Below are 14,634 nucleotides of genomic sequence, written 5' to 3'. Positions count from 1 at the left end.
GCGGTGAGAGGGGGTGATTCCTGATGAAGTATTTCTATGTGCAGAGACTTTTCTTTGTTTCTCGTTTACTCTCTACGGGGAAGTTCTCCGAGTTGCTAATGTTGGGTGTTGTGGTGGATAGGTATAGAGGCATGGCGGCGCAGTCATCGAGCGGTGGGAGCGGTTCACCTGGAAAACGAGCTTCTTTGTCTCCGCAGAGCACGGGGGGATTCTCGCAAATACAGTCTCGGAACTTTGGTGAGGGTGGTGGTGGACAGCAGATGGCGGTGTTGCTGAACTGGCATGAGCGGCTGGTTGAAGCTGTTGGGGTGGGATCGATTGTTCGCGTGATGACGGATCGAAGAACGGTTTGAGAGCTCATGGTTTGGGAGTTACAATAATTCAGCGTATTAGATTCCTTTTCCGTTGTCAAACAAAGAAGCCGGTTGCCTCCAGGGCCTCCGTTAGTCTGATCAATCGTGTTGACCGTCCGAGATATTAACCAGACCGCCAGCATACAAGAATGTCTACATCACTTTTCAAAGCTTCCTCCTCCCAGCATATCCTTGAGATTCAACTCTCCACTCCCTCGCTCCAACGGTTGAGGTTGCCCGGCCCCCTCTTTCCATCCGATCATGAATATGAACCTGAATGTAGCGGGTATTCCTTTCTCTCCTTCCTCCTCATATAATGCTCTATATATAGCCTCGTTCGCCAGCAAAACGTCCCTGGACATTGGTCCAACTTCCCGTTGTTTGATGGCGTTGCTTTCCCCCATCGCCTGCAAGTCCATCATCAGGGAAAATGTATTCGGGTACTCGACCACTATATCCTCCACGTCCACTGTTAGTAGTTTAAACCCTGCCTTGTTCAGTAGATTTCCAACATCTCGAACATCCGCCAACGGCGAGACATGCGGGCTAACTCCACCTCTCCGTTCGAGATCCGCAAGTTGTAACGAGGAGCGCAACTCAAAGAGCGTGTCTCCGCCAACTATTGCCGCAATAAAAGGGCAATCTGGTTTTAAGATTGAGTTCACTTGTGCTAACACCGAGGGCAAGTCGTTTATCCAGTGGATAGAGAGGGACGATAGAACAGCATCAAAGGTATTCGGCTTGTAAGGGAGCTGCTCCAGGCTTGGAATGACATCTCTAGTAATCGATATCTCGGAATTAAAGGGCAACGATTCGTCCCGATATAGGACTGAGGGCGACTCTTCCACGCAGGTGAGTTTCGATATCCGCTTCGCTATGGGTTCGGCGGGAGGTGCGTCGGGAAGATCTGGGTTAATGTAGGGTTTTGTGAGGACGCGCGCAATATTGCAGTTATTCGCTCCAAGATCGAGGACGTTGTCGAAGTTCCTTTTAATGTCCTGAATGAGCACTCAGCAATTAGCCAATTATTCCGTCAACAGCCCCGTCCCCTGTAGTTACTCACCAGCAGCCGTTCGCTCAATCGAAAGGCGACCTCGTCTTTGAGGTAATCGACTTTCCGGCTTTCTTCAACATTTCTTGCCGCTCTCTCTTTTTGTAAGTATTTCGCTTTGCGATTGAATATTTCTAGCGTGGGATTGCCTGGGGCTTGGACCGCATAGCTCCGCGAGAGAAGGATCCTGCGACGAGGGAGGGAAAGCGGGAAACGAGGACGGAGAGACATAGAGCGTGGGTTCGGCAAAAAAGATCACGGAAACATCCCTAATCAATGGAACTGTGAAGCAGCTGTGAAAAGCAATTGCTTGATCTTCTCTGAGTTGTGGGACGTGACGTCGGTGGATGATTTATTTCGGACTCCAAAGCTTCAAAACAGTCCAAGTCTAATAAGCAGACGGTAACTAGATCAATCGATACCTTGCCCGACGAACCCATTCACTATAAAGAGTAATAGCCCGGAATCCCTTATCTGCTGCTACAATAAACTAACAGATATCTAGATCCTGATCGAGCTGGCATGAAAAGGCATTGACGTTCCCATCATCGACCGCAAAATGGCGCGCCCGCTTCCCTACACCTTTATCTCCTGCCCTTGCGCTGAGACGGCTCTCTCAGGGCAACCCACAAACCGACTGTCTAGAGATCTTTCTGCTCTCTCTCTTGCCCAACCTGACGACGAAGGCGACGAGAAAACATTCGACCCTAGATCCCCCCGAGCCAATTACTCACTTTACCCCCCAGAACACCTCCTATACTGCGAAGACTGCCACCAAATAAAGTGCCCACGATGTATTACGGAAGAGATTGTGTGCTGGTATTGCCCTCACTGCTTATTTGAGACGCCGAGTAGTATGGTGAAGAGCGAAGGAAATAGGTTGGAATTAGAGACCCGTGTGCGAGAAGACTACTAGCTAATTGCGCTTTGTAGATGCACGCGCAATTGCTTCAGTTGTCCAATATGCACATCCCCTTTACAAGTAACTACTGCCGGAGACGGAGATGGTAGCGGGAGCGCCCAGAATGGGCCATGGATACTAACGTGCAGCTACTGCATGTGGACGACCCTCGACATTGGTATCAATTTTGAAAAACCAACGAACATTCGCGCTCAACTATCGTCTCTTATCCAAGGAAGCAATCGGCGGGAATCAGCAGCAAGGACCTCCCGATTGAGATCGCCATTATCCAGTTTTTCTTCCTTGCAGGACATACCAGATGAACCAGAAGCTCATCAGGAACGGCGAATGCGCGAAATCAGCTCGGAAGATACTCAAACTCCTCTTAACCACGACGCGCGCTTTGCGGCTCTGAAATCCTTCTATCGAAGCCAACTTACGGAGACTTCTTCCTCTCCTACAGATCCGTTAATTGGCCCGGAGATTGGTTCATACTCTTCACCAAGCGCCCTAAGTCGTATCATGTCTCTGTATACCTCAGGTTTAGGCGGGTTACATGGAAGCGGCGCAAAAAAAATCAAATCTAAGCCGCCAGTTATGCGCGAAGCACTTACACAATCCGAAGGACTGTATATCCTCCACCAGGGATAGAAAACACCACGATTCAGAGAATGGCTTCGGAGGGCTGGGATGGTCTTGCATCCACTGAACAGCGATCATTTCAACCCCCAGGCACGCGGTTTGTTGCTGATCTACGGCCGCTCCCGGTTTTCCTCCGCACCAAGAGGTCCAAACGATGCAAAGCATGCAAGCACATATTGGTCAAACCGGAATTAAAACCCCAATCTACACGTTTCCGCATCCGCCTCATCGCAATCAGTTACATTCCATTGACGAATCTCCGGCCCATCGTCCCCTTACCGCCTGCGCCACCTATCAATCTAGATGCCCTTGAACCTCTCAAACCGATTCAACTACTCCTGACCTTGAAAAACCACATGTTCGACCAAATACGGGTTACCCTAGCTACACCATCAGTAACACCCGGTCGCGTAGCGTCCAAAGTTACCATTCTCTGCCCGCAATTCGAGGTCGGCGCAAACACGGATGTGTGGGACGAAGCTCTCCAGTCCAGCACCGCCCCCGATCCACGCTCATCCAGGTCGGGAGTAGAAAAGGTTGCCGAAGCGGGTAAAGTGTGGGATAAGGGGCGCAACTGGTCCACGGTGGCTATGGAGGTGGTTCCCGGATCACTGGATGGTTTGGCCGATGGCGGGATGGCCGAGGATGAAGATGTGCTTGAGATTCCCGATTTTTGTGAGGCTGGAGTGGGAGGCAGAAGGGGGGAATGAGGATTTGAATATTTCGTCGAGACCGGAATCTAAGAAGGCAGATGTGGAAATGGTGAAGAGGGAGCTGGCGTATTGGGTGGTGTTGGGAGTCGGGAGGATAAGTAGTGGTGATATATCATGATACTTGAGCTGGTTGCTGGTGCTGCTCCCAGGTTTGGAGCTACGCGCAGTCCTGGAAAACTCCATAAATGATAACAGAACTTATTAGCCTTGACCAACGGAAGCAGAATTGGATGACGCTTGTCTAGATGAATTAATCAGTAATCCCTTTCTTGACATTGTACGTTGGACTCGTCAATGCATTTCAATACAGTAAGTAGTATGCCGACAATACATATAGAACAACCGGTCACGGGATGCGAAAGGGAAGTAGAAGAAAGGGTAAGATATCTCCGTAACTAGAACCGTGCTCCATGTATTGTCATGTAGTTCCAACCTTTTTATTGCACCCTATCCGACGTTCTTCATCCACAGATAAGGTATTCAACCCAAGCTCGCTCTCCCCCCCCAATTATAAAACAGCTAAGCGGAAAAGCACAAAATGGAAGAGAACAACCATCTAGTATTCCACAGCGCTGCTTTGAGGGAACTCGAAACCGACACCACGGCCCGTCAATCTGCGGTAGACCTCGCCATATGCATCGAGACGGTGGTCAACACCACCACGCTCCTTCTCGTGGAGGATGACCTTGAGGACCTTGCTGCCATCTTCTTTTGTTCGGAGACGCTTGCCAACAATCTCAACTGGGTACACGATATCGGTAAGGATGGCGTCGTGGACGGCGGTGAGAGTGCGGGATCGTGGGCGCTTCTGGGTCAACTTGGTGCGGGAGCGGTTGGATCTCTTGGGACGGGGGAGAATGCGGCGAGAAGCAATGATGATGACTTGGCGGTCAGAGAATTTCTTCTCAAGCTCACGGGTGAGACTGGATTTGCGAATGTGTTAGCTTGAATACTCGAAAACCCGATAAGCCTATCCTTGTGTGATTCGGCGAGACTGGCGCCGCAAAATTTGAAATAGGATCTGAAATGGCGCGAATACACATACCGCTGTTGGACCTTGTGGAATCCCTGCAGGAGAGGAACTGGGACGAAGATGACGACGGCCTTCTTTCCGTGACCAACTTCGATCTAATGATACCACATATACCGTCAGCCCGGGAGCCAAAATAAATCAACGGAACTTCAAGTGTAAAGCGCATTGTCCCAATTCCAGTTCCACCTCTTTCCTCTCTCTCTCACGGCACGTCCACAGTATCCCCATTAAGCCATCAGTAGCCCGGCCACTCGCCATCTCCCAAAGTAATGGTTGACTCTCCTTCCATTGCCGCTTCCACGCAGAATTTCAACAAGGTATCGATTCCTTACCTCGCGAGCAGACACAAACTGCAATGGGCGCAGAGCAGCCTTCAAATCTGGGGTGTTGGTTTCCAAATCGCTAAGAGCATTGGCCAAAGCAGTCTCAAGCTCTGAAGGGTTTTGCCGGGACGGGCTGTTGGCAGCGATCTTGTTGAGGGCAGCCATGGTGACAGAAACGATATGGGGAAGAACAGCACAAGCGCTTCGCTGTTGCTTTCCCTGGTGTCGTTAACGGGCTCGGCGGAGGTTGGCTGGACGAAGGGTTGAAAGAGCTGGTCGGTGTTCAAGCCGTCGAGGTCGAAATTGCGCCGTGCTGTCTGATCGCAGCAACAGTTTTGTGTTTGCTGTTCGTGGACCCTCGCTTAGCCGAATCCGGCCCTTACTGCTTGTGGTTAGGCGCGAGTCGAGGCGCTAGTGTGATGCGCTTAAGGTGTGGTCACGTGGGTATTACCAAGACATTACAGTGAAGGAAGAAGAAGTCGGAATATGCACTTCGTACAGCTAAAACACTCATTTTATTCCTATTATATTACTTCTCAAATATCTACGCCTAGTCGAATTTGGGCATATCATACATATCATCTGGGTCTGAAAAGAGATCGTTAGTAGGTATCCCAGTATGTGAACTAACACAACCTAGGGAGTCTTACCTTTCTGGTTCTCGAGGATATACTTGGAAGTTGCATGGATCTCATGATCAAAAGCAGTGACGAGCTCCTGCTGCCTAAGCCTCACTCTCTCATTTCGAACTGAGCCTCCCCTGACGGCGGCTTTGGCAACATGGAAGCGCGAAACTCCATTGACCAACATCATATTAAACGGCGTTGTAGTGCTGCCTTCTTCCTTGTATGAAGCGATGCTCACACGTTGCAGTTTTGGCCTTCCAAACAATAACCCCTTCAACTCGGTCTCATAGCCGTGGTAGTTGAAGTGTACAGGTAGATCTGGGGTGAAGAGCGCATCGAATGCCTCATCAGAAAGGGAATGTGGATGTCTGTTTTCCACTCCAAGGATCATGAGATCTGTCACGTTGACCACGCGAACACGTAGTTCCGGGACGCGCTTCCTCAATATAGACGCGGCTTGGATAACTTCGAACGTAAGTTCTGTTCCAATCCCGACGATAGTGACATCCGGGTCCAAGCCATCATCTGTGCTGGCGAATTTCCACACGGAGCCTCCTGCTCGACAGTGATTTTCTGCTTCTTCGGGGCTCAAGTAAACGGGCGTGGGCTGTTTAGACCCAATCATTAGGTTAACGTAATTCTTTGACTTCAAGCAATGAGACAATGTGGAAAGAAACGTATTCGCGTCTGGTGGAAGGTAGACGCGCGCATAGTCCGGTTTTAGATTCATCACAGCCCCAATGAATGATGGATTCTGGTGGGAAAACCCGTTATGCTCTTGACGAGTCCATGTACTCGTCTCGATATAGTTCAGGCTGTATAAGTCCCTATGCCATGTTGTTTCCCGGGCCTGATATTAATAGGAGGGTTAGTTTAATCGCTTCAATGTGCACAGTGAGCGAGGTTGGGCGCTTACCATTTTATTGAACTTGGAATACTGCACCATCATGGTATGAATAATTCCAAGGAAACTTTCATATGATGGAAAGATACCAAGCCTTCCTGTCAGAGTGTACCCTTGAAGGAACCCTTGACACATATGCTCGCTGAGCACTTCAATGACTCGGCCACCTTTTGCATTGGAGAATTGATCACATTGAAAGTTTCGATTTGTATGAGCCAGGGCTTGATCAAGTTTATTGCTTTCAAGTTCATCTGGACTGAATAACCGCGCACTATGGGGGTTGTCCACAAACAATTTGTCAATGAGACCCCCTATAGTTTTCATTGAACTCTCATTTGAACCTTTTTCTGCAGCAAACTGCTTCCAGTCCGGTAAGTTAACTGTTGCTAGTTCCTTGTAGGCTTCCGGTCGCTGGCCCATCCTTTTTGAATGTTCTTTCGGGAGGATGGTCTTAATCTCCTCAATCATGTCCCCATTCTCTTGAAAGAGTTCATTTGGGCGATAGGATGACAACCAATCTTGTAATGCGTTTAATTCTTCGTCGTCCTTCTTTGCAGCGGGAAGAGGAACTTGATGCGCGTGAAAGGAGCCTTCCACGATTTTTCCGTGAATTTTTTTCGGGCCCGTCCAACCCTAGGACACGAGTTAGGCTTGGGAAGACGTAGCAGTTGACTATCCTAGAACGGGGCCTACCTTTGGCGTCCGAAGAATAATCATGGGCCATCGCGGTTTGACAATCGGATTACCGGACCGTGCGGCTTTTTGGATCTTTCGTATCTCGGTCACAGTCCAACGTAGCGCGCTGTTAAATTCGGAGTCAATATTATCTAGATCCCCAACAATTACAGGTTGATAGCCGAAACCCGAGAATAGCGCAAGAAGTTCCTTATCATCCATGCACCCGTATATCGTGCGCTCGCTTATTTTGAATCCATTGAGATGGAGAATTGGTATTACCGCACCAGACTCTGCAGGATCAATAAATTTGTAGGAATGCCAACTCCTTTTCTATTGTTAGAATCCTTTTCCATAATTCGATTTTGGTGTGAAAACTTACGCGGTACATGGCCCACTCTCAGCCTCGCCATCTCCTACGATGCAAGTAACGATCATGTCTGGCTTGTCCATTACCGCACCGAAGGAGACCGCCAAAGCATAGCCAAGTTCGCCCCCCTCATGTATTGCACCTGGAGTTTCCGCATTGATGTGACTGCTACAGTTAGCATACACGGTCGGCTTCTGCATAAACGTAGGGCTAACCTTGGAAAACCACCCGTGGTGCTAAACGTCGTAATTAATTTGGTAAGGCCACTCGTATCTCGTGAATAATCGGGGTAGAATTTTTCCAGAGATCTTTCTAACCAAAGAGAAGCCAGGATTGCGGGCGCTCCATGGCCAGGGCCGATAACAGCCAGCATATCAAGGTCATATTCGCAGATCAGATAGCTGAGGTGAGAATAAACAAAATTTATACCGGGACAGGTTCCCCAGTGACCTTTTAACACAATAAGTATTGGTATCACTATCAGATTTGGGCGGAGTGCGTCTCCCACATACCCAACAACCGGGGCTTGATATCGTCAAAAGTCAACTTGCGTTTTAAATACGCATTGTCTCGGAGAAATATCATCGCTTGGTATCATTAGCTTCAGCAGTAAAGCTAAATTAAGGCTGCCCATGAAGCTCACCTGCCGCGATATAGTTCGCAGCCCGACGGAACTTGGCCAGGGAATCAATGGCATTTTTGTCTAACGGTCTCACGTCCAGCTGAATCCCCAACTCATCGAGAGACTCGGGAAGGTGAGAAGGCAAAGGCTTCGGATTTGGCTTATCAATAACTTCTCCAGGCATTTTGGCTCCAATTCAAGCAGGAAGCTTGGCCTATAGTTTCAACCGTAGACGTCGTCTGGCTTGAGATGAAGGACTAAGACAGAGCAGATATAGAGAGCAATTGACTCTCTACACAAGCAAACAATTGTAGCCATCATTTCAACCAACGGATTCGTTGATTGGCAGGCATTCAATCACGCAGTTCGACGTCACAATCCATAGCTGCTGACATCACAAAGTTGGAAACCAGGACGGTAAGTGCATCGATCCGGGGATCTTGAAGCGTATTTGAACGACGCAAAACACATTGTATAGAGGCTATGGCGAGGAATCCAAAGGATATTTTTCCATCATGGGAGAAGCAATTCTTGCAATCAACGCCGGCACGTCGTCGGTGGGCGTCACCATCTTCAACCGCGAAAACCCGCCAAGGAAAATCGCAACCGCCAAAGTGGCTGGAATCACTGCACCGCCACGGGTCTTCAAGTATGCGCACGGCGACACCAAACAGAGCAAAGAAATCGAGGAGCAAATAGACACTCCGCAGAACGCATTCAAATACCTTCTGACACATTTCCTCAATGACTCTGAACTGGAAATAGCTGGCAAAAAGGATGACATTGCCTACATCTGCCATCGGGTTGTGCATGGCGGTGACTTCAAGCATGAGGCGGTGATTACCACCGACACATTTGGCTACCTCGAAGCGCTGCAGGACCTTGCTCCCCTGTAGGTATACAGAGCTAAATTCTTAGGCTTGCTTTGCTTATACACGAATAGACACAATACGGCATCTTTGGACATCATCCGAACATGTCTCAATGAAATTCCAAACGCGAAAAGCGTGGCATATTTCGATACAACCTTTCACCAGTCACTCCCAGACTATATCAAGACATATCCCGTTCGCCAGGACGTTGCCAGGTCGAATTGGCTGCGAAAGTACGGTTTCCATGGCATTAGTTATAAATTCATCGCGCGCTCCGTCGCAGAGTTCCTTAAAAAACCCCTGGACTCGACGAACATCATCGCCCTCCATCTCGGTAGTGGCGCATCTCTATGTGCCATTAGGGCTGGAAAACCGATAGATACTTCGTGAGCAATCCGTCATCGGCTTGCCCAAAGGTGGTGGTCAGCGATTAACGTTATGTGGTAGAATGGGCCTTACGCCTCTTGCTGGACTACCGGGAGCCACACGCAGCGGAGACATTGACCCAACGTAAGTATTCTAACTCTGGAAAAAGGCCATCCGTTCATAGACTGACATCTTTTAGGCTGGTATTTCACTATACATCCGAAGCGTCTAAATTGAGCTCGTCAAGCACCAAGGATATGCGCCTCACACAGGTATGACCTCCGAGAAATGCATTGTTCAATGTCGCCCGCATGTCACTTACATGTGGATTTCAGGCCGAAGAGATCCTAAACAAACAAGCTGGTTGGAAGGCTCTTACGGGCTCAACCGATTTTTCCAAAATAGCGACAGAAAGTCCCGAAACGGACATGCACAGGCTAGCATTTGATATATTCGTCGACCGCATCGTTGGCTTCATCGGAAGCTATTTTGTTAAACTAGACGGAGTGGTTGACGCGGTAGTATTTGCAGGTGGTATTGGGGAGAAGAGCGCAATCCTTCGAAAGGCCATTGCAGAAAAATGCCGATGTCTCGGATTTTTGATTAACCAGCAAGCAAACTCGAAAGATATCGCTGATGATGCACATACTGTGACTGATATGTCTGCAAAATCTGGCCAAAAACCGGCGGTATTAGTTTGCCAAACTGATGAAGAGGTATCAGATCCCAGGTTCCGTTTCTCCATTGTTCTCTTATGCTAACAATGATCTCCCGGGCAGTTTGAGATGGCCTACCAATGCGTTAGTAAACCCCCTTGACTGGGACGTTAACCAACAGTTGCGAATCGCCCAGAAACGGAAGCGTAGTTCAGATAATACATCTATCAGGTATTGGGCTTGGACGGAATACGCCGTGTTTTTTATGCCAGTCTCTTCAGAAAATTGCTTTTTGCGTATGAACAGTCTTGGAAATATTCATTAGCACGTATCAGAAATGAGAATAGACCCGTGCAATACTCCGCACATCTATGTGAGATCCCTTCTCAACGACCCTGCCGGCCTTTCATGACGTAGTTAGTGGCCGATGTTGTTTTCCCCAGGTATTCGGAGTCTTTGTCCATTGAGCGTCGTTTGTAAACTCTATGCACGACTTCCGTGCTTGAAGGGAGCACATACGCAAGATCGAGTTTCAAAAGAATACGTGCATAAATCAAGTTTCGATACCCCTCCGTGTTTCCATATTTGGGGACATCATCGCCTGGGAGTACACAAAGACACGGCTCGGATCCAATTCTGCACCATGCGCCCAGCCGCTGGCTGTGGTGTGGATCGAATTCGGGATATATGGAGATCACGCCGCTGACCGAGTAGCAATCAAGTGTTGCAGGCAAACAATTTCGAAAAATTTGGCTTGCTGCAACAGGAATGTGGCGCATGCGTCGTTAGGCCTGCGAGAACCCCTCCTGTTCTTTATGCCACATAAAGAACGGCATCCTCAAACCAACAGCTTGTTAAACGGTGTGTATGATCTTCCGTAGACTGACCAGAAAACAGAGGCATCACTTCCACACAAGAGTCGATCGAAACTTTCTCGACTAGAAGGGCACAATTGAGAGTGAAAAACGATGGCTCCCGTTTGTTGATTTCTTTATTTCTCCCAGCTGGAGAGGTCAAACCAATCACAGAATAAAGCAAACGATCCGATCGACAAAGGTCAGAAAAGAAAAAAGGGCGTTCAAAACGGGCTTGATCCAGTGTATTTCAAGGATTTCTCAGGAATCGACAGATCACAGCACATCACAAGGGATCAAGCAGGCTGGTATCATCGCCAGATCGACTTGGATACCAACCCTGTCAACTGAGCGTCAAATCAGACCTTGGGATATACATGATTCACATCATATTATCACGCCACAGATCAAATTCGACATGTAGAATTAAGCGACCATAGGCGCCTCTTGTTTTTTTACCCGCACGCGGCACAGGAAATGTGAAATGAACAGGGCCCGGGCTTCGTCCCAGCGCACTGGTTATAGTTGATCGAGTCTCCGCCGCCGTGCAGTCCTCCAGTCGAGTCGGGGATATTCCGGGAATCGCCCGCAAAAGCCAAAAAAGAAAAAAAAAGAAAAACATGCCGCGTCAAGAGTGAACCAGGTTGGTCCTATGAGTTTGGTCAGAATTCAGATATACGGGACGGGGATGTGAAAAGAACCCTGGCTAGGGGTGGAAAGTGGCCCGCGATCGTCCCAGCCAGGCGGAAGCCAACAACAGGAACGCGTTCTGAGAAGAACCCTGCTCGGGGAATTCGGGGAGCTCGACTATCAATCCAGCGAGAGTCGAAAACGGTTTCTCCTTTCGACCTCTAAGCAAACGACCAGTAACTAAATGAGTTTGAGGCCCCCCCCCTTTTGGTAGTTCCCGAACTTTCAGTTGCCACTTCGCTTCCCAGCCGATCGCCAATTCGGTCTATCGAATCCCAAATCCATCGAATCCCCACCAGGAGCGAAACCAGCTTCCTTCCCGAGCGCTCCCTAACCAGCACATCTCTGCCTTCGCCTCAAATGGTCGCGTTTTGAGCAAAATGAGCGAGCCACGGTGATGTCATTGATTGGTTTTGGGGGCTGCTCGGAATAGACGGGCCGCGCCACTAAAAGAAATATCCCCCCCAGGCGGATTCTGATGGCAACAAGATCGCCTGTTGGTGTGCCAACAGCAGAAGCCAAATCGGGCATTCAAGGCGCATTCTGGGCTGGCACGTTTGCTGAGCAATTCCGCTGTGAGGAAATATTTCCATCTTGCAAAAAAAGCAACTTGTGATAGTCAGCCTTGGTGTCTCCCGGCCCCATTCCAACAACCACCCCATCGGGGATGGGAGCTCGCCCACGCGGAAGTCAATCAAACCGTTCCCGCGTCCAGACCCAAGGGTGGAATCATATTGCTGATATCGTGAGCTTACCAAGGAGATTTTCGGCCCTGCACCAGTTAACATCAAGAGAAAAGATAACACCGCAAGCCTTCCGTCAGTTCCTGTTGTGAGGCGGCATTCTAGCTTGATTCAACGATCCAGACAACCCCTCAGGAGATGCACATACTCCGTACAGGCCAAATACCTTGAGCCATCGAACCACCCGTGTCCCAACGCCGTCATAACAGTATGTTTGAAATACGATGTATTCCAGTCCTTTCCAGGTGGAAATGGGGTCATCAAGTCCGGCGGGTTCCGAACTATCGCCAGGATGGCAGGATCTCGTTCTCGATCCAGTAGGCTGATTACATCGTGTTGGGTTTTGCAATCGGTTCTCTATAACCCGTAACTTACTCTAGACAAAGTAATCGCCTACCGCATGCAGTGCGGTCTCTAGCCCTACGGGTACCACTTTCAGCATGACATGGATGTCCGCACTGTAATATTTAGTCACAACTCAGCTCTACGGAGGACTGATCTATTTTAATGTCAAGGATGGAGAAGGTGAATGGTGTCATCACATTGAATTGCAGGCCGAGGCCGCTGGGATAACTGGGAGCCTGGACGATCCGTCCGTTTCTCACATTATGAGCCAATTGCAAATGGATGTTGTTTCAAAGGTCATCCTGGCTCCCTTCAGGATTAGATTGGAGAAATTTCTACGTCCTTCATCACGCTTGATCCATCATCGCAGGACATGTCGTCTCGAAATCAGGATCGGAGGATCAAATCTCAATCTTCCTGAATCCTGCAACTGCAAATGAATTGAAATGATTGACGCCTGCAAAATTTCCCAAAGGTTTGCCTGAGCGTCCATGCGTATGGTCTTCAGACAAATGGAAAGGGCACTTCTTGATTACGCGACAAACGGCAATTGTGTCGAAGAGCAGCTTCTTTTTTCACGCACGCGTTTGATGACGCATGTTCCAGATGAAATCATGCGAGAATGCCCCAGTTTCGTTGGTATCAGGTTGAGTCTGGACTGTTGGAATTCTAGACCTTTTCAAGCAGCAAAAGCTTGGCCGCCAAGACTTGTGGAAAGCTGATATCAAGCCTCACGCAAGACTTTGGAAGGGGGCCGAGAGAGCCTCAAGAAATTAGGGACCCAACAGCATTGGTGTGAAGGGGGAGAAACAAACTTCGGCTGGCAGAGTACCTGGCGAAAGAGGCATCTTCTCACATGCGTCGATCTGAGGAAACTCTACTGGGGAATTGAAACATGCTTGATCCTGTTCAGGAAACCATGGATCAGAATCTTACAGCGTCGAGCTTTACGGGAGAAGTGGCGATATGGGGAATAATGGGGGAGGATCGTCTCCCTTGATGATCTGATGGATATCGTATCGATTGACGACGGCTTTCAATCTCCCTCCAACGACAACCGATTATTTATTGGAGGAGTTATTAGGCTGGCCATCTCGGAAGATTCGGTCTAGATTTTCGGGCTTGACGATGTGTTTCAGACCATGGCTTCTTGAAGCTTTGGGACACTTTTGGCATTATTGTTGAGTGGAAGTTATTTCCGGCCCTCCTCTGAGCTTTCGAATCACCAAGTTGGCGTGCATGTGCGCCACGATGTTTTGGACTGGAGTCTTAGAGCAACGTGGAAGACAAGCATGATTTTGAGGGATGGCACGTGTGATGATGAGCTTGGCTTTGCATCCGTGCCGCGCGCCTGGAGGGCCATCCGGTCAACAGGCAGGAAACGAAAGAAAAGATTCCCGCAGTTATGTAGGGTGTCGATATGGGAAGAAGGAGAAAATAATAATTCGTGTCCATGTTCCCTGTGCGACGGCCATGGGTTGAGGATGGGGCACATGCCGAAAGAGCTTCTCTTGGGTTTCTAGACGTGCGATGGTGGGTTCAGAGCCAGCGATCTTTTCCGCTGATAGGGCGCTGCGTCGTGGAGCCGAAAGGGGACCACAGCCGCCCGCGGTGCAGCCAGGGGCAGTGCGCGCTGCTGATTGGCGGGCCTGGCTTCGCTTGGTGCCCCCGACCCACTCCCCCACGTGATTATTCCGCGTGGATCGCCGGCTTGTTGTGTCACCAACCTCCACGGCGGGAGTGGGCAGTCGGTTCGCGCCGAGTTGGATGGCACAATCGCAGCAGGGCGTGCTGAAATGGGCTGGGCGAGGTTGCCTAAAATGAACGGAAACAAAGTCGTGGTCTTCTGACTCAGGGCGTGTTATAGGTTGATTGAAGCAGGGGGTGGGTTGCAT

At 49.4% G+C, this 14,634-nt stretch overlaps 6 protein-coding genes across 6 annotated transcripts; 2 read left to right on the top strand and 4 right to left on the bottom strand.

The window, feature by feature from the left end:
• Nucleotides 1–511: 511 nt before the first annotated feature.
• UREG_07528 (uncharacterized protein) lies at nucleotides 512–1,635 on the bottom strand (the record flags this gene model as incomplete). The annotated part of the gene is made up of 2 exons (XM_002582709.1): nucleotides 512–1,351; nucleotides 1,417–1,635. 2 exons carry the CDS (start codon nucleotides 1,633–1,635, stop codon nucleotides 512–514), a joined length of 1,059 nt encoding a protein of 352 aa, XP_002582755.1.
• Nucleotides 1,636–1,963: 328 nt separating this feature from the next.
• Nucleotides 1,964–3,657, top strand: UREG_07527 (uncharacterized protein; the record flags this gene model as incomplete). Its single annotated transcript, XM_002582708.1, has 3 exons — nucleotides 1,964–2,223; nucleotides 2,455–2,846; nucleotides 2,951–3,657. The coding sequence occupies 3 exons, from the start codon at nucleotides 1,964–1,966 to the stop codon at nucleotides 3,655–3,657; spliced, it is 1,359 nt and encodes a 452-aa protein (XP_002582754.1).
• A 559-nt stretch (nucleotides 3,658–4,216) lies between these two features.
• UREG_07526 (40S ribosomal protein S7) lies at nucleotides 4,217–5,181 on the bottom strand (the record flags this gene model as incomplete). Its single annotated transcript, XM_002582707.1, has 3 exons — nucleotides 4,217–4,583; nucleotides 4,706–4,788; nucleotides 5,026–5,181. 3 exons carry the CDS (start codon nucleotides 5,179–5,181, stop codon nucleotides 4,217–4,219), a joined length of 606 nt encoding a protein of 201 aa, XP_002582753.1.
• A 385-nt stretch (nucleotides 5,182–5,566) lies between these two features.
• UREG_07525 (uncharacterized protein) lies at nucleotides 5,567–8,397 on the bottom strand (the record flags this gene model as incomplete). The annotated part of the gene is made up of 8 exons (XM_002582706.1): nucleotides 5,567–5,604; nucleotides 5,667–6,492; nucleotides 6,559–7,179; nucleotides 7,240–7,549; nucleotides 7,604–7,756; nucleotides 7,807–8,041; nucleotides 8,104–8,178; nucleotides 8,235–8,397. The coding sequence occupies 8 exons, from the start codon at nucleotides 8,395–8,397 to the stop codon at nucleotides 5,567–5,569; spliced, it is 2,421 nt and encodes an 806-aa protein (XP_002582752.1).
• Nucleotides 8,398–8,728: 331 nt separating this feature from the next.
• On the top strand, nucleotides 8,729–10,212 carry UREG_07524 (acetate kinase; the record flags this gene model as incomplete). The annotated part of the gene is made up of 5 exons (XM_002582705.1): nucleotides 8,729–9,105; nucleotides 9,157–9,471; nucleotides 9,533–9,595; nucleotides 9,651–9,723; nucleotides 9,787–10,212. The coding sequence occupies 5 exons, from the start codon at nucleotides 8,729–8,731 to the stop codon at nucleotides 10,210–10,212; spliced, it is 1,254 nt and encodes a 417-aa protein (XP_002582751.1).
• A 3,930-nt stretch (nucleotides 10,213–14,142) lies between these two features.
• On the bottom strand, nucleotides 14,143–14,634 carry UREG_07523 (uncharacterized protein; the record flags this gene model as incomplete). Its single annotated transcript, XM_002582704.1, has 1 exon — nucleotides 14,143–14,634. One exon carries the CDS (start codon nucleotides 14,632–14,634, stop codon nucleotides 14,143–14,145), a length of 492 nt encoding a protein of 163 aa, XP_002582750.1.

This window comes from Uncinocarpus reesii, genomic scaffold (genome assembly GCF_000003515.1).
Source record: "Uncinocarpus reesii 1704 scaffold_5 genomic scaffold, whole genome shotgun sequence".
Taxonomy (NCBI): Eukaryota; Fungi; Ascomycota; class Eurotiomycetes; order Onygenales; family Onygenaceae; genus Uncinocarpus; species Uncinocarpus reesii.
Note: the sequence above shows the minus strand (reverse complement) of the source record. Positions and strands in the feature narration are given on the sequence as shown.